Genomic DNA, 18,320 nt, shown 5'->3' with positions numbered 1-18,320 from the left:
TGTTGATGTGTGAATTGGACCATTTTCCTGTCAAAATGTAATGAGTACTTTTGTGTATCAGGGAAAATTTATTTTCTTTAGGAATGTAGTGAAGTAAAAGTTGGCAAAAATATAAATAGTAAAGTAAAGTACAGACACCCCCAAAAACTACTTAAGTAATACTTGAAAGTATTTTTTACTTAACACCACTGATTTTGATATTTGTCCCTACTTGCTATTTCTGCCCTCTAATCCATGTCAAATATGATCACATCACATGCAGCAAAATGTTTCTGAACACTTCTAAATTAATGTGGATGTTACCATGATTACTGATAATCATTAAGGAATTGCCCAATAATGATGAGTGAGAAAGTTACAGATGCACAAAGATCGTGCTGGCAGGGTAGCTTAGTGGTTCGAGCGTTGGATTAGTAACCGGAAAGTTGCAAGTTCAAACCCCCGAGCTGACAAGGTACAAATCTGTCGTTCTGACCCTGAACAGGCAGTTAACCCACTGTTCCTAGGCCGTCATTGAAAATAAGAATTTGTTCTTAACTGACTTGCCTAGTAAAATAAATAAAAATGTCCCCAAAACATGCAATGTTTGGGGGGGTATGTTATTTATGCCTCTAACTTTCTTACTCATCATTATTCACGATTATCTGTAATCATGGTAGCATCCACATTCATCAAGAATTGTTCAAAAACACTATAAAAGTTACTCCAAAATGACACAATACATTATTTACCATTAATTTCTATTGTGCAAAACACAATCAAAACAAAGTGCAAATGCATCCAAGCATGTCGAGTCCCAAGCTCGATGTAGTCATTGCGTGCTAGGAATATGGGACCAAATACTATATTTTGGACTTCTTTAAAACACATATAAGTGAATTTGTCCAAATACTTATGACACCTTCAAATGGGGCACTAGATACATAAAGTGCTTTCCTTTTTAAACGGTAAAAAAAGATATGTATGAAAATACCCTCAAATTAAAGGTGACATTCTGAACTGTCGCTTCATATGAAACATTTGATCTCAAATCCAAAATGCTGGAGTATAGAGCCAAATGAAAAGTTTTAGCTTCACTGTCCAAATAAATACGTGGGGGGTGTATATTTTATACTTACAGGCACTGTTGCTCACAGACATATCAAACCAGAAGGTTAATCATTTCTCAAGAGCTTTCTACGTGGGGTTCTTTATGGCACTGCTGATTGGAATTCTGAAAGTGTATTGATTATGACTGACCATTTACCCTCCATAAATGAAAGGTGTTTTTCACTTCAGTGGTCCAGCCAGGAACGGTGGTATTTGACTCCATTCATTTAAAATGGTTGTGGCATGGGCATAGTCAACAGAGAATACAATCAGTCGGATGTTTCAGATGTCTCATCTAGCCAATGTTTGTGAGCTAGATAAAGCATATTAGTTGTACACACTGTAGGCGCAGAATCTGCACCTTTTGTTGTTGTTGACAGAACCTGTGGAGAGTGGAATCCCTAGAGGTACGAGGAAGATCTGGGATGATCATTTTTATGGAGTGAACAGTGTCCGTATGATACTGTATGTAAATAAGATTTTTATGGAGTGAACAGTGTCCGTATGATACTGTACCGGTTCTCTTGTGGTGAAGGAGAGTCGGACCAAAATGCAGCGTGTAGATTGCGATCCATGTTTAATAAACAAACGTAAAACACGAATCAATTATAAACACTACAAAACAAAGAACGTAATGAACGTAACGAAAACTGAAACAGCCTATACTTGTGTAAACTAACACAGAGACAGGAACAAGGACACTAAGGACAATCACCCACGAAACACTCAAAGAATATGGCTGCCTAAATATGGTTCCCAATCAGAGACAACGTGGACACCACTCAATCAATGTCTTAGTCCCTCCTCCTCGCGTCCCTGGATAGTCTACCCTCGCCGCCGACCATGGCCTAGTAGTCCTCACCCAGAACCCCACTGGACTGAGGAGCAGATCGGGACTGAGGGGAAGCTCGGGACTGAGGGGAAGCTCGGGAAGCTCGGGACTGAGGGGAAGCTCGGGATTAAGGGGAAGCTCGGGACTGAGAGGACGCTCAAGAGTGAGAGGAAGCTCAGGCAGGTTGATGGATCTACCAGATCCTGGCTGGCTGGTGGTTTCGGCAGATCCTGGCTGACTGGCGGATCATGGCTCACTGGCGGATCCTGGCGGATCCTGGCCGACTGGCGGATCCTGGCCGACTGGCGGTTCTGGCAGATCCCGGCTGACTGGCGGATCTGGAAGAGTCTGGTTGACTGGCGGATCTGGAAGAGTCTGGCTGACTGGCGGATCTGGAAGAGTCTGGCTGACTGGCGGATCTGGAAGAGTCTGGCTGACTGGCGGATCTGGAAGAGTCTGGCTGACTGGCGGATCTGGAAGAGTCTGGCTGACTGGCGGATCTGGAAGAGTCTGGCTGACTGGCAGATCTGGAAGAGTCTGGCTGACTGGCAGACTGGCAGATCTGGAAGAGTCTGGCTGACTGGCAGATCTGGCAGATCCTGGCTGACTGGCGGATCCTGGCCGACTGGCGGTTCTGGCAGATCCCGGCTGACTGGCGGATCTGGAAGAGTCTGGACTGGATCTGGAAGAGTCTGGTTGACTGGTGGATCTGGAAGAGTCTGGAAGAGTCTGACTGAGCGGATCTGGAAGAGTCTGGCTGACTGGCGGATCTGGAAGAGTCTGGCTGACTGGCGGATCTGGAAGAGTCTGGCTGACTGGCGGATCTGGAAGAGTCTGGCTGACTGGCAGATCTGGAAGAGTCTGGCTGACTGGCAGACTGGCAGATCTGGAAGAGTCTGGCTGACTGGCAGATCTGGAAGAGTCTGGCTGACTGGCAGATCTGGAAGAGTCTGGCTGACTGGCAGATCCTGGCAGACTGACGGATCTGGCTGCTCCATGCTGACTGGCGGCTCTGGCTGCTCCACGCTGACTGGCGGCTCTGGCTGCTCCATATAGGCTGACAACTCTGGCGGCTTCTTACAGACTGGCAGCTCTGTGCAGACTGGCAGCTCCTTGCAGACTGGCAGCTCCGTGCAGACTGGCAGCTCCGTGCAGACTGGCAGCTCCGTGCAGACTGGCAGCTCCGTGCAGACTGGCAGCTCCGTGCAGACTGGCAGCTCCTTGCAGACTGACAGCTCTGGCTGCTCCATGCAGACTGGCAGCTTCATGCAGACTGGCAGCTCTGGCTGCTTCATGCAGACTGGCAGCTCTGGCTGCTTCATGCAGACTGGAAGCTCTGGCTGCTCCATGCAGACTGGCAGCTCTGGCTGCTCCATGCAGGCTGGCAGCTCTGGCTGCTCCATGCAGGCTGGCAGCTCTGGCTGCGCTGAACAGGCAGCTTCATGCAGACTGGCAGCTCTGGCTGCTTCATGCAGACTGGCAGCTCTGGCTGCTTCATGCAGACTGGAAGCTCTGGCTGCTCCATGCAGGCTGGCAGCTCTGGCTGCTCCATGCAGGCTGGCAGCTCTGGCTGCTCCATGCAGGCTGGCAGCTCTGGCTGCGCTGAACAGGCAGGAGACTCCAGCAGCGCTGTAGAGGAGGAAGGCTCTGGCAGCGCTGAACAGGCGGGAGACTCCAGCAGCGCTGTAGAGGAGAAAGGCTCTGGCAGCGCTAGATAGGCGGGAGACTCCGGCAGCGCTGGAGAGGCGAAAGGCTCTGGCAGCGCTGGGCAGACTGGCGGTACTGGGCAGACTGGCGGCACTGGCGGCACTGGGCAGACTGGCGGCGCTGGGCAGACTGGCGGCGCTGGGCAGACTGGCGGCACTTGCGGCGCTGGGCAGACTGGTGGCGCTGGGCAGACTGGCGGCGCTGGGCAGACTGGCGGCACTGGCGGTGCTGGGCAGACAGGAATCTCCGGCAACGCTGGAGAGGAAGGCTCTGGCAGCGCTGAACAGGCGGGAGACTCCGGCTGCGCTGGACAGGCGGGACGCACTGTAGGCCTGATGCGTGGTGCTGGCACTGGTGGTACTGGGCCGAGGACACGCACAGGAAGCCTGGTGCGGGGAGCTGGCACTAGTGGTACCGGGCCACGCACCTCCGGGTGAGTGCAAGGAACAGGACACACCGGGTTGTGAAGGTGTAATGGAGACCTGGTGTGTATAGCCGGCATCAAATCCCCCGGAACTCCAACACACGTTTCAGGCTGAGTACGAGGAACTGACACGGGTGACATCGGACAGCTAACACGCTCCTCAGGGCGAATGCCGTGCATACAATGCCAAACCAACAGCTTTCTCTCTACTCTGTCCAATACATCCTCAACACTCTCAGACTCAGCACTCAGCTTCGCCGACAGCTCCAATTCCATCCATGGCTCCTTACAGTAAACAGGGGGAGTTGGCTCAGGTCTGACTCCTGACTCTGCCACACTCTCCCTGTGCCTCCCCCCCAAGAATTTTTTGGGGGTGCCTCTCGGGCTTGCTAGCTACTCATAATGCCGCCTCTCTGCTTTCGCTGCCTCCAGCTCGGCTTTGGGGCGGCAATATTCCCCTGGCTCTGCCCAGGGTCCTTTCCCGTCAAGGATCTCCTCCCAAGTCCATTTATCCAAATAGTGCAGCCTCTCCCACTGCTGCTGCTGCCTCTGTTGCTTCTCCTGCTGCTGCCTTTGCTGCTGCTGCTGTTGCTCCTGCTGCACCTGTCACTTCTCCTGCTGCTGCTGTTGCTGCTGCCTCTGTTTACCACGCCGCTTGGTCCTTGGTTGGTGGGTGATTCTGTAACGGTTCTCTTGTGGTGAAGGAGAGTCGGACCAAAATGCAGCGTGTAGATTGCGATCCATGTTTAATAAACAAACGTAAAACACGAATCAATTATAAACACTACAAAACAAAGAACGTACCGAAAACCGAAACAGCCTATACTTGTGTAAACTAACACAGAAACAAGGACACAAAGGACAATCACCCACAAAACACTCAAAGAATATGGCTTCCTAAATATGGTTCGCAATCAGAGACAACGATAAACACCTGCCTCTGATTGAGAACCACTTCAGACAGCCATAGACTTAACTAGAACACCCCACTAAGCTACAATCCCAATACATACACACCACATACAAAAACCCATGCCACACCCTGGCCTGACCAAATAAATAAAGATAAACACAAAATACTTTGACCAGGGCGTGACAGATACAGTATGTTATTAAGATTCTTTCTGTGTGTGTTTTCTTGTGAATATATTGTGTGTCAAAGAGAATATTGTAACTTGTTGGGTATTTATTTAATTCCCATTCATTCCAATATTGAGCACTGGAGAAACCACGTCTTCATTCTACCCTTGGGTAATCCACGAGAAAATACATTGAGTTCCACTTGTTGCATCACTTGGAGAATATACAAGACGCACATGTTTAACTGCAGTTTCAATAATGCCAAAATAAACAATAGGTGCTTTTCAATCATAGCATTGTGTTTTTCATGAGAATTAATTATAGAGGGTGGTAGAAAGTTACATTCATAGGCCCAAGTCATAGGCCCATGTATATCAAATTGTTTTCCATAACATACCCTATGTAGGGGTAGACCTACACCATACTAGCATAAGATTCCTGCATGTCAACCAAACAATGTAGGATATCGCTGAACAGTTTAGATAAGTTTGAGGTGTCTATTGTTTGTCATGCAGCAGCAACCCAACCTAACAATACTCTTGGGCTCTCTGTAAACTCCATTTGTTTTATCGGCCTTTGACTTTGTATGAAAAAGAACAATACGGTATATTATTGAGCTGTTGTTAAGACATGTGGGCCTTTCTGTCTCTAGGCAAGGCTTAGTTATAGAGAATAGATGTTTTTCTTTTCCTTCTCAGGGGAAGATCTAACAAAGGTTTGTGTCGAGAAAATGGCCACATAAATTACTAGTAAAATGGACGTGTTTTGGTGTAGTTCTTATCTGTACAGCCTTTGCGGCCTCAAATTTACCGTGTCCATTTCAGGACATCCTCTCTCTTCATTTGAAAGTCTCTTTCAAAGTCTAAAATGAATTTGATGGATTGCAATTTCACAAAGTCTACAAAGTCTGCACTTGCAATTATACTTTTGGCGTAGATGTTCTATCTATTTCTATGATTCATTTCCTAAAATAATCTAGCATTTTATGCCTCTTTCACGAACTAAATTTGTCCATCAGTTCTGTGGATTTGAAGCAATTTCCAGACTGAACGTTCTATCTCTGAGGTTCTGAAGCCTTGTCACCCAAGGCTTACAAAAATAGCTTAGAAGTTGTACTGTATGCCTGAAATCTGCACTTCTTTTTGACAAAACCCGGGAGAACTTGAAATTCCCGGGGGAAACAAGAAAATGCAGTCTGTGAATATCATTATAAGACATCTGAGGTGACTGAATCTCTGGTTTGAACATTGTCCCATTGTCTTGTCTCAGCCAAAACTCCCAGTAAACAATGAAAATTATTTGTTAGTGATCAACCACAGTGACATAAGAGTAATTATAAATCTGTTATGACAAATGTTCCTAAATACAAGGCTGTATTATGTGGTCAAATCTATTGTTGTGGCTTCCTGAGAGGGCCATACTGACTACTGTCTGCATGGGACAGAAAGGGATACATTTTACTTTGATTTATTACCGGCACAGAAGAGATTCCAGGCAAAGGAATGTGTTAGTGGATATATCAAAGTCATTTTTAAATACAACTAAATCAGTCATGCACTCTTTTGCCCTTCCTGATTAGAAACCTGACCAGCCATAGCTGCTACACGATTACAGACATCTTTACCTGGGGGAAAGATCATCTGCCTGGTGATTTACATGTTGTGATTCTATCCACATTCCAGTCTTAGCAAATTAATGCTCTGCGTGTATGGGTAAACACTTTGAGATCTCATGAATACAAATATATTCATCTTTCTTGGATACTTAACAGAGAGTTTGAATGGCTTATGACTACAAAATATTAAATCAAATATTATTTTATTCACTAATTGAAAAAGATCTGATGTGCAAACACCAATTAGTGGGAGAAAAAAAAATGGAGCTGCCTGTGTAAACTCAGCCATTGTCCAAAAGACAAATGGAATAGAAATGTCATTCACCACAAGGATCAACAAGGTGTCCCGCCAAAAGATCCCTTGCGATGTTCCGTGGTAAAAGAGCAATGCCCATCCATTATGGATTCAACTTCAAGTGTCTTAAAGACCAGCAGCACCTCGGGAATATTGCATTGCAGTGAAGTGCTGCTGAACTATATATCACACCGCATCTGTGAGCAGCAATATCATCCTGGGAGTGGAGCCTGAAAGAAAGTCTCCTGTAAAAACCCTGTTTCCCGCGGACTTCTATTGCTCTATGACTGCCTTCTATGCAGGACACATACTACATTTACATTTACATTTAAGTCATTTAGCAGACGCTCTTATCCAGAGCGACTTACAAATTGGTGCGTTCACCTTATGACATCCAGTGGAACAGCCACTTTACAATAGTGCATCTAAATCTTTTAAGGGGGGGGGGGGGTGAGAAGGATTAATTTATCCTATCCTAGGTATTCCTTAAAGAGGTGGGGTTTCAGGTGTCTCCGGAAGGTGGTGATTGACTCCGCTGTCCTGGCGTCGTGAGGGAGTTTGTTCCACCATTGGGGGGCCAGAGCAGCGAACAGTTTTGACTGGGCTGAGCGGGAACTGTACTTCCTCAGTGGTAGGGAGGCGAGCAGGCCAGAGGTGGATGAACGCAGTGCCCTTGTTTGGGTGTAGGGCCTGATCAGAGCCTGGAGGTACTGAGGTGCCGTTCCCCTCACAGCTCCGTAGGCAAGCACCATGGTCTTGTAGCGGATGCGAGCTTCAACTGGAAGCCAGTGGAGGGAGCGGAGGAGCGGGGTGACGTGAGAGAACTTGGGAAGGTTGAACACCAGGCGGGCTGCGGCGTTCTGGATGAGTTGTAGGGGTTTAATGGCACAGGCAGGGAGCCCAGCCAACAGCGAGTTGCAGTAATCCAGACGGGAGATGACAAGTGCCTGGATTAGGACCTGCGCCGCTTCCTGTGTGAGGCAGGGTCGTACTCTGTGGATGTTGTAGAGCATGAACCTACAGGAACGGGCCACCGCCTTGATGTTAGTTGAGAACGACAGGGTGTTGTCCAGGATCACGCCAAGGTTCTTAGCGCTCTGGGAGGAGGACACAATGGAGTTGTCAACCGTGATGGCGAGATCATGGAACGGGCAGTCCTTCCCGGGAGGAAGAGCAGCTCCGTCTTGCCGAGGTTCAGCTTGAGGTGGTGATCCGTCATCCACACGGATATGTCTGCCAGACATGCAGAGATGCGATTCGCCACCTGGTCATCAGAAGGGGAAAGGAGAAGATTAATTGTGTGTCGTCTGCATAGCAATGATAGGAGAGACCATGTGAGGTTATGACAGAGCCAAGTGACTTGGTGTATAGCGAGAATAGGAGAGGGCCTAGAACAGAGCCCTGGGGGACGCCAGTGGTGAGAGCGCGTGGTGAGGAGACAGATTCTCGCCACGCCACCTGGTAGGAGCGACCTGTCAGGTAGGACGCAATCCAAGCGTGGGCCGCGCCGGAGATGCCCAACTCGGAGAGGGTGGAGAGGAGGATCTGATGGTTCACAGTATCGAAGGCAGCCGATAGGTCTAGAAGGATGAGAGCAGAGGAGAGAGAGTTAGCTTTAGCAGTGCGGAGCGCCTCCGTGATACAGAGAAGAGCAGTCTCAGTTGAATGACTAGTCTTGAAACCTGACTGATTTGGATCAAGAAGGTCATTCTGAGAGAGATAGCGGGAGAGCTGGCCAAGGACGGCACGTTCAAGAGTTTTGGAGAGAAAAGAAAGAAGGGATACTGGTCTGTAGTTGTTGACATCGGAGGGATCGAGTGTAGGTTTTTCAGAAGGGGTGCAACTCTCGCTCTCTTGAAGACGGAAGGGACGTAGCCAGCGGTCAGGGATGAGTTGATGAGCGAGGTGAGGTAAGGGAGAAGGTCTCCGGAAATGGTCTGGAGAAGAGAGGAGGGGATAGGGTCAAGCGGGCAGGTTGTTGGGCGGCCGGCCGTCACAAGACGCGAGATTTCATCTGGAGAGAGAGGGAGAAAGAGGTCAGAGCACAGGGTAGGGCAGTGTGAGCAGAACCAGCGGTGTCGTTTGACATAGCAAACGAGGATCGGATGTCGTCAACCTTCTTTTTCAAAATGGTTGACGAAGTCATCTGCAGAGAGGGAGGAGGGGGAGGGGGAGGAGGATTCAGGAGGGAGGAGAAGGTGGCAAAGAGCTTCCTAGGGTTAGAGGCAGATGCTTGGAATTTAGAGTGGTAGAAAGTGGCTTTAGCAGCAGAGACGGAAGAGGAAAATGTAGAGAGGAGGGAGTGAAAGGATGCCAGGTCCGCAGGGAGGCGGTTTTCCTCCATTTCCGCTCGGCTGCCCGGAGCCCTGTTCTGTGAGCTCGCAATGAGTCGTCGAGCCACGGAGCGGGAGGGGAGGACCGAGCCGGCCTGGAGGATAGGGGACATAGAGAGTCAAAGGATGCAGAAAGGGAGGAGAGGAGGGTTGAGGAGTCAGAATCAGGAGATAGGTTGGAGAAGGTTTGAGCAGAGGGAAGAGATGATAGGATGGAAGAGGAGAGAGTAGCGGGGGAGAGAGAGCGAAGGTTGGGACGGCGCGATACCATCCGAGTAGGGGCAGTGTGGGAAGTGTTGGATGAGAGCGAGAGGGAAAAGGATACAAGGTAGTGGTCGGAGACTTGGAGGGGAGTTGCAATGAGGTTAGTGGAAGAACAGCATCTAGTAAAGATGAGGTCGAGCGTATTGCCTGCCTTGTGAGTAGGGGGGAAGGTGAGAGGGTGAGGTCAAAAGAGGAGAGGAGTGGAAAGAAGGAGGCAGAGAGGAATGAGTCAAAGGTAGACGTGGGGAGGTTAAAGTCGCCCAGAACTGTGAGAGGTGAGCCGTCCTCAGGAAAGGAGCTTATCAAGGCATCAAGCTCATTGATGAACTCTCCGAGGGAACCTGGAGGGCGATAAATGATAAGGATGTTAAGCTTGAAAGGGCTGGTAACTGTGACAGCATGGAATTCAAAGGAGGCGATAGACAGATGGGTAAGGGGAGAAAGAGAGAATGACCACTTGGGAGAGATGAGGATCCCGGTGCCACCACCCCGCTGACCAGAAGCTCTCGGGGTGTGCGAGAACACGTGGGCGGACGAAGAGAGAGCAGTAGGAGTAGCAGTGTTATCTGTGGTGATCCATGTTTCCGTCAGTGCCAAGAAGTCGAGGGACTGGAGGGAGGCATAGGCTGAGATGAACTCTGCCTTGTTGGCCGCAGATCGGCAGTTCCAGAGGCTACCGGAGACCTGGAACTCCACGTGGGTCGTGCGCGCTGGGACCACCAGATTAGGGTGGCCGCGGCCACGCGGTGTGGAGCGTTTGTATGGTCTGTGCAGAGAGGAGAGAACAGGGATAGACAGACACATAGTTGACAGGCTACAGAAGAGGCTACGCTAATGCAAAGGAGATTGGAATGACAAGTGGACTACACGTCTCGAATGTTCAGAAAGTTAAGCTTACGTAGCAAGAATCTTATTGACTAAAATGATTAAATGATACAGTACTGCTGAAGTAGGCTAGCTGGCAGTGGCTGCGTTGTTGACTTTGTAGGCTAGCTGGCAGTGGCTGCGTTGTTGACACTACACTAATCAAGTCGTTCCGTTGAGTGTGATAGTTTCTACAGTGCTGCTATTCGGGGGCTAGCTGGCTAGCTAGCAGTGTTGATTACGTTACGTTGCGTTAAAAGAACGACAATAGCTGGCTAGCTAACCTAGAAAATCGCTCTAGACTACACAATTATCTTTGATACAAAGACGGCTATGTAGCTAGCTATGTAGCTAGCTACGATCAAACAAATCAAACCGTTGTACTGTAATGAAATGAAATGAAAATGTGATACTACCTGTGGAGCGAAGCGGAATGCGACCGGGTTGTTGAGTGAGGAAGTTCTATTCGGTGGACGTTGGCTAGCTGTTGGCTAGCTAGCAGTGTCTCCGAAGTGCGAATGCGACCGCTCGCTCCAACCCGGAAGACTAGTCTTTGTGAAATTGCCTTTTGCTGCACAGTAATTGTTTTAAGCAGATGTCTTAGCCATATTGGAATATATAAAGTGTCATATGTCCTCTCTGCTCAGTCTAGAATATGCTTTATTTCCTTTCTTTGTGACTGAGGGGATGGTGTGTTCAGCTGCTTTTTGCCCCAGAGAGCATGAGACATCAAGATCAAAAATGACAAGACATCTGTCAGATGCAGCGAAAACAATATAAAAAGGTATCATCTGGGGATAACACAAGTATTGCTTTGTTAATCAATCAGCTGATCTTTCTGAATGTTAGGTGGATAACTATGTTTTTTCCCGGGTTTGCATTCATACTACGTAAACCCAAGTTAGGACAATTATAGACACTGTCAGTCACCATGAGGAGATGGGATAAAAACATGAATCTTTTCATATGTCCATCCATTTGCAGAAGAGCAAATGCCATAATAGCTGTCTGATGCTTTCAAGTCAAAGTCATAAACGCATAGGAAACATTTCTGATTAAATGTGTGGCCATCACACTGTACCCTGACCTTTTCATGTCGGGTTATATGGTTGGTTTTGTTGTTAGTGAACATCAGGGCTTCTCAAAATAGATGTAGATGTGTGGGAGAGAAATTGATACTGATTTAAATACTGTAAGGACATCGTAGCCCTGTTCACAGGGAAATGTTCTTCCTACTGGCATTGAATGAAAGTATGTTTCCTGCTGTTCACTGTAGCTTACTACTTGAATTGTGTTACGCTTTTGAAATCCTTTCATCTCCCAAGTGGCTGAACACAGCCTGAAACATGTGGTCCAGATTAATATGGTCAAACTACCATCCCGGCACTGACAGAATGTGACTGTTGCTCAGTAAATCTGGGTGACAATGCCAACACATGGCCGAAATATTAATAAGATGGATGACACGTAGTTTCCTCCAGGACTGGTGTGTAATTTGCTCTATGATTGATAGAAAGAGGCAACCTGTGAGCCACATGCTTAGGGAGAAAGTGTAGACAGATCACCCAAGCCACACACACTGTTACTTTACTGAATAGGTCACCTGTACCAGTCTGTTGGCCAGCCTTGTCTGAAAACCCCTTCTGTTATTCAATACGGAACGGAAGGAATTATTTGGCCAACTTAGTCAATATCTATCGACTTAGGCATGTCCCTGTTTGTTTCTGCAGGAAACACATATACGCTTCAGTTCTCTCTGAGCCAATGACGTTTGTGCCATGGAAGGCTGCTTTTAAACTGCTGCTTGACTGGTTATAGTTCTGGAACTGGCAGTAAACAATCCTGAATATGCCTTCTGAACTTTCATCCAATGAACTCAAACATTATGTTATAAAACGGTTCGGTAGACTGCTAGTGTTAAAATGTGTTTATCTTGTTCTACCCTGAAAACCATTTTAATTGGACTTAGAAGCATAGATTAAAGCTAACAAAATGATCTGCCACCTCCCCCTCCTTACCTCTGTTTATTAAAGCCTCAGAGCATACTGAAAAGAGATCTAAAACTAATTCAATGTGCTTAGACTCTTTAATTTCTTTGATATTGTCTTTGCTGAAGAAATTCATTCTGATTGCCATCAAAATGGCCATTGCAGTATCCTTGATAAAAATGATGGAGACTACAATGGGTGCTCTATTATTGAGACTACATGGGTGCTCTATTATTGAGACTACAATAGGTGCTCTATTATTGAGACTACAATGGGTACTCTCACAGACTTTATTATGTCTGGTGTGTTTGATTGCCCAAATATGAAGTACACGCCTTTGGGTTTCTTTCCTCTTTGTTGTTAATGTCCAATAAATGTCTGAAATATAAACCTCTATATTCAAATAAATAAATCAACATATACTTTGCAATTATCCTATACTGTCTGCTTCTCCTCATCCTCCTCACCTTTCTTCCTCTCAGCCTTCTTCTAGCTATTTTTCATCCTTGTATGCTTCTCAGGAAAATGCAACCTATAGTATACTGTACATACGGTCCACACAGGGATTAATTCAAAGAAACTGTAGACAACACTGAAAACTATGCCCTGTTAGAAACAGGGTGATAAAATACATAAGGTTTAACTGTCGGACATGAGCAGGAACAGACATAGACGCCTGAATGATGGCTTGTTTCTCAGTGTTACCTCAGTACATGATATTCCAGGCAATGCATAATTCATATTCAGACAGGGAAGAGGATTAATAACCATGAAATGAAAAAATAAAAAGAGACCATTTGAGTGGACTCTTCAGTGCTGCATAATAGACATCCTGAAAACCAAAACAGATATGATTCACCTCTCCATACAGAATGGCTATTGTCTGTCTCTGCTGAGCCTTTGATTGTGCTGGTTTGAATCCTAATAGTGAGGAGGCAGACACCCTTGAGGGGCAAGAGGTGGATGAATTACTTCCATCCCTATCATAATGAGGCTTAGTAGGCTACATGTGAAAAGCATGGCGCAGAAGAGTGCCTTGTTGTCAGAGCGGCTTTGTATAACTGCATTAGTAGTCTTACAACACACATACCGTCTTAATGGTGTGGTGCACAGGTTATGCATGGCCATGGCTGGGTATGAGTGTCTACCCCGCCATCAATATTAAAATAATATGATTCCTCGGGAATAGACACCATCCATCAAAATAACATGTTCATATCAGTTTGGATAAAGGATGCACTACCCACATTATATTGCGGTATGTGAAAAAACAGTCTACAGTAAAGTCTAAAAGTTTGAGACTCAAACCTCTTGCAGTCAGAATGCCTCCCTTTTCATTCCATTCTTTCTATTTTAGTCGCTGCAGGCAATTTAGAGTAAAATTCATAAATGTGAACTGTGTAGCTAATCTTATCTGATGCAAATGTTTCGAAAAAAACTATGTCCCTAGAAACCTCTTAAAATTCAGCTGAACTCCTCCCCCCCAGTGTGAAGCATACTAAATTTGATTGTGCAGAAAGGCTGCTAAAACCTTGAAGCAGTTATCTTGGTTTCAGAGAAAGAAGCTCATAGCACAGGGGGGGTTAAAAGAGATAATGAACAGTAAGAATGACCCCTCTCTGGCTTTAAATGTAGAGCTTGATGAGAAAGGAATGGCTCTCATAATGTTTGAAAGATTGGAAGAAATCTCTTCACCCCATAACCAGAATCCTGAGAAAAAAATATCTTAAGGCAGATTTGTATTTTATTTTTATGAACAGGATGGGGTGGACATAACCATAAACACTAATTAGGTTCAGCGGAACGCAATGTAAATGGATGTTTGTTGTAGTATGGATAATCCTCCATTGTTTATGACTGTCTATGATCATCACTGAGGCTGTGTGATAAGACAATGTTGCTGTAACTTGGCAAGCATCTGAAGCAGAGCAGAGCTGCGTAAAAATCTGGGACCTGGCAGGTCCCCAGTATAGAACCACTATTTACCAAGCACAACATTACTGTCAAACCAACTGACACTGTTGAAGGGGGAGGGGGGGGGTCGTCACCATGCAAACTGAAAGGGAATGTTTAGCTGATAAATGTATGCTTTCAAGGAAAATGTTACAGGGAAATTAATGAACTGGAATTTGAAAAAAAAGTATTGAATAGAGTGTTTGTCTAAGCCTTTAAATATATTTTTCTTCCAAATGGGCCAATTTGAATGCAAAACTATAAAAGACGTTTTAACATCTTGGTGGGAAATCAAACAAGCACAAATTATAGAGGGAAATAACTAAAAGACAGTAGAGAAAAAGAACAGCAATCTAATACATTTTTATAGGCCTGAAATAGCCTAAATTTCAGTGATTGCAGCCAAAGATTTGAGCAGTGTGTTGTTGGCGCTGTTCACTGGGGTGGTGCTGAAATTGATGGATGTCAAACTTGACTTGTGTTCATTTCCTACAGGATCTCAAACTGACAGGCAGTGTATGGAACTAGTAATCAACTGGGATGTTTTGAAAACAATTTGATGTACATGCCAATGTAAAGCTGGATATTTCCACTGCAGTCCATACAGTTTTTGAATGTTTGAGTTTCAGATTGTATTAACAATCAGGCCAGTTGCCTCCCAGTTTCCATTACTTAACTTGCCTGCTCGCTCTTCTACAAATATTGGACAAAAGCATGATGGTTGGTCACCTTTAATTCAATGAATTGCTCAAATTAATCACAAAAATCAAGTCCCCAAAAAGCCATGACTGTTATAGACATTGTTATAACCGGTATGAGAAAGTGCTGTATTTGAAAATGTAAAAAAGCTATATGCAATATATTAATAAAACATTCCATCTTCCACACTGTCACATTTTACAACAGGATTTACATGCTTCAACGTACATAGACCAGAACAGATACTGTACAGTGTGATGAGCGCAATAGTTTCAGAGGGTTCAAGAGGCCAACAAGAAAATGTCAAACAAACCAACAAACCCACAACCTGCATGAAGGTGTTTTGATGATATTAGTCATGTGACATTCAAGCCTTTACTTCTTGTAAATGACAGGAGTCCACAACTCAGAGGCTGCAGTCCTGTTGTTTATGTTTCTACCTGGATCTTCAATGATGAATTATTGTTATTGATTGACTTAACTAGTCCATCCACCTGCTGCTCTAAGTTTGAATGAGTTTCTGATTCAAATGCAAAGATTAATACCAGGATAGTCTCCAACCCTCATGAGTTCTACAGCCAATATTTTAGATTGTTTGGTTGACTGAATGTCTTTTAACAAGCAGACAATGGGTTTTTAACTAGAAACTCTCTACCTAAATATTAGGTGATATACTGTAGGTTTGGGCTGTGGTATAAGAATGTAAACTATAGCAGATGGTCAATACATTTCAACAGTAAATGACAAAGTGTATGTACAAGAAAAAAGTACATTAGTACTGACCTTTGACACATATGGTAAAAATACTGTACATCACATTAATGGTGACCCTACGCACATGGCCTTTATAAAACCTAATTTTACACAAAGAACTGCTCTCAATTTTGTCCTTCTGTCAGGCAATGCTGAACATAGTGCCGGTGTCCCCACAGTCATCTGTGAAGTTGACACTCTTAACACTAGTGTTACCAAAGCTGCTGACATCCTCCTGCTCTGTCTGCTCATGGCTCTCACGGGAAGAGTCCTTCACGACACTGTAATACACTGGCACACTGTACTTGGTAACTTTCTCTGGGTCTTGGCTCTTGCACTTGCAAAGCTTTTTGAAGGCGGCCCGGAACTTCTGAGACATGAGGTTGTAGATGATAGGGTTGATGGCGCTGTTGACGTAGATGCACATGCGGCAGAAGAGCAAGAACCACGTGTTGAGGTAGGGTGGGTCCATGAAAGAGTTGACCACCACCAGTGTCCGGTATGGCATCCAGAGCAAGGCGAAAAGAATCACCACCACTGCTAGCATCTTTGTAACCTAAATTATGGGGGGGGGTTAGAAAAAATGGTGTTAAAATATTCAGGTTCTTCATAATACTGTAAATGTTACTACAGTGTCATAATAATTGACTCAAATGTTTCTGGTTATTTGTTTGACTGATGAAAGGACTTTAGGACTACATTTCAAATTGCAAAGACAAAACTGGCGTAGAGTTGAACAGTCTAATGATGGTAAACAAAGCTATAATTAACATAAGGTGATAATAACAGGATGTTATGAACTTTGAAACCATTACTATGGGCCTCTGCTGCTGTATCTTCTACACTACATTGATGAACTATGCACTAGCCTGCATTGTGTAGATAAACTACACACTACATTGATGAACTATGCACTAGCCTGCATTGTGTACATGAACTACACACTATATTGATGAACTTTCAAAGTGGAATTATTTTGTATATTGTAGCCTAAATTATTATTTGAACACATTTTGTATTTTGTCAATTTAAAAGCCTTTGATTACTATTTTCCACAATAATTCACAAAATGTAGCTTACCTGTTTTCTTGACGTCACTGCACCCTTGTTCGATTTGCACGACACCTTCACGTTGCTGGTGGATCGCCCCTGGTGTATAGAACCTTCACTTCTGTCGTTGAGATTGGTTGGCAAGGGGCTCATAAATAAAACCTTTGCGATAAGACCGTACAGTACAGTAGCCACAATGAGAGGGATGACGTAAAACAAAGTAAAGTCTAGAAAGTAAATTGGCATGTAGAGGTTTCTTGAGACACGGTAGCCACAGCTGACCACCACCCCATCGGCGTAGACGGTTTCGTTCGTGTCCACTAAAAAGAACCACATTGTGCAGTGCAGCGAGGTGAAAATCCACACACAGGCAATGATCCTCTTCGCCCGAGACACGGTGCAAATAAATTGCGCCTTGATGGAGTGGCAGATAGCAATGTAACGCTCAATGGTGAAGGCTGTGATGGAGCAGGATGATACATTAATACCCAGATATTGCAGGTATGTGATGCAAAGGCACCCAGCGTAACCGTATATCCAAGAGTCGACTACTTCAGAAATATTAGGTAAACCTGCCGCTAGAAGGACGACAAGGTCCGCAATAGCCAGACTGACAAGATAACAGTTAGTAGGGGTCATCATGTGTTTGGTGCGCAGCACAACCAACACCACCATTATATTCCCCGCTATCCCAACTCCGCATATTAGAAGTGCGAGAACAATTGTTATAACTTGCACTTCAATTGAGTTCTGTGGCATACTGATTAGAACTTCACTCTGTGTGAAATTTAAGACATCTTGAGAGGTGTCAGTAGTATTCTCCATGGTGTTTTACTGTTGGCACCTTTCTTCTGCTTTAATTTGCCTTGAGGTGGAACAGTTGACAAAAATCCTGAAAAAATATAGATACAAATTATTCTAAAATTGCCCAGAATATATACATGTTATTTTTTTCCCTTCAAAATGAGATACAAATATAAGTCAATGACTATGTCATTTATCATCTGAGATGACAAAGATATTTGAAATGAAATAGCTATTATCAAACAATTGCAATGATTGCAAAAAAAGGAGCTTACCATGGTTTGGAAAGGTCTGAGCTTCATAACTCAAGTCCATCTGATATCCACAGAGATAGTAAAATGACTAGTTGCCCTCTCAGTGGTGCTGTACCCCTCTCTGAGAGAGAAAGATATATATATATATATATATATATATATATATATATATATATATATATATATATTTCTCTCTCTCTCTCTCTATCACTGTAAGGTTGTATTCAGCGCATGTGACTAATAAAATGTGATTTGATTTGATTTGACAACATAGTGCAAATTGCAGCAAAAATAGACTACAACTCAGCCTTGTCTA

At 45.0% G+C, this 18,320-nt stretch overlaps 1 protein-coding gene across 1 annotated transcript; it reads right to left on the bottom strand.

Annotated features, from left to right (window-relative positions):
* Window positions 1-15,160: 15,160 nt before the first annotated feature.
* Window positions 15,161-18,118, bottom strand: LOC115101675 (thyrotropin-releasing hormone receptor). The gene is made up of 3 exons (XM_029621141.2): window positions 18,026-18,118; window positions 16,977-17,838; window positions 15,161-16,452 (listed from the first exon to the last, which is right to left on the bottom strand). Exons 2-3 carry the CDS (start codon window positions 17,769-17,771, stop codon window positions 16,039-16,041), a joined length of 1,209 nt encoding a protein of 402 aa, XP_029477001.2. The 5' UTR covers window positions 17,772-17,838; window positions 18,026-18,118; the 3' UTR covers window positions 15,161-16,038.
* Window positions 18,119-18,320: the final 202 nt, after the last annotated feature.

Source organism: Oncorhynchus nerka, linkage group LG20 (genome assembly GCF_034236695.1).
Source record: "Oncorhynchus nerka isolate Pitt River linkage group LG20, Oner_Uvic_2.0, whole genome shotgun sequence".
Taxonomy (NCBI): domain Eukaryota; kingdom Metazoa; phylum Chordata; class Actinopteri; order Salmoniformes; family Salmonidae; genus Oncorhynchus; species Oncorhynchus nerka.
Note: the sequence above shows the minus strand (reverse complement) of the source record. Positions and strands in the feature narration are given on the sequence as shown.

Coding starts and splice junctions, on each gene's coding strand:
- LOC115101675 (XM_029621141.2), bottom strand. CDS start 17,771: ATGGAGAATACTACTGACACCTCTCAAGATGTCTTAAATTTCACACAG. Junction 16,453..16,976: donor CAGTGACGTCAAGAAAACAG/GTAAGCTACATT, acceptor CCCATAATTTAG/GTTACAAAGATGCTAGCAGT.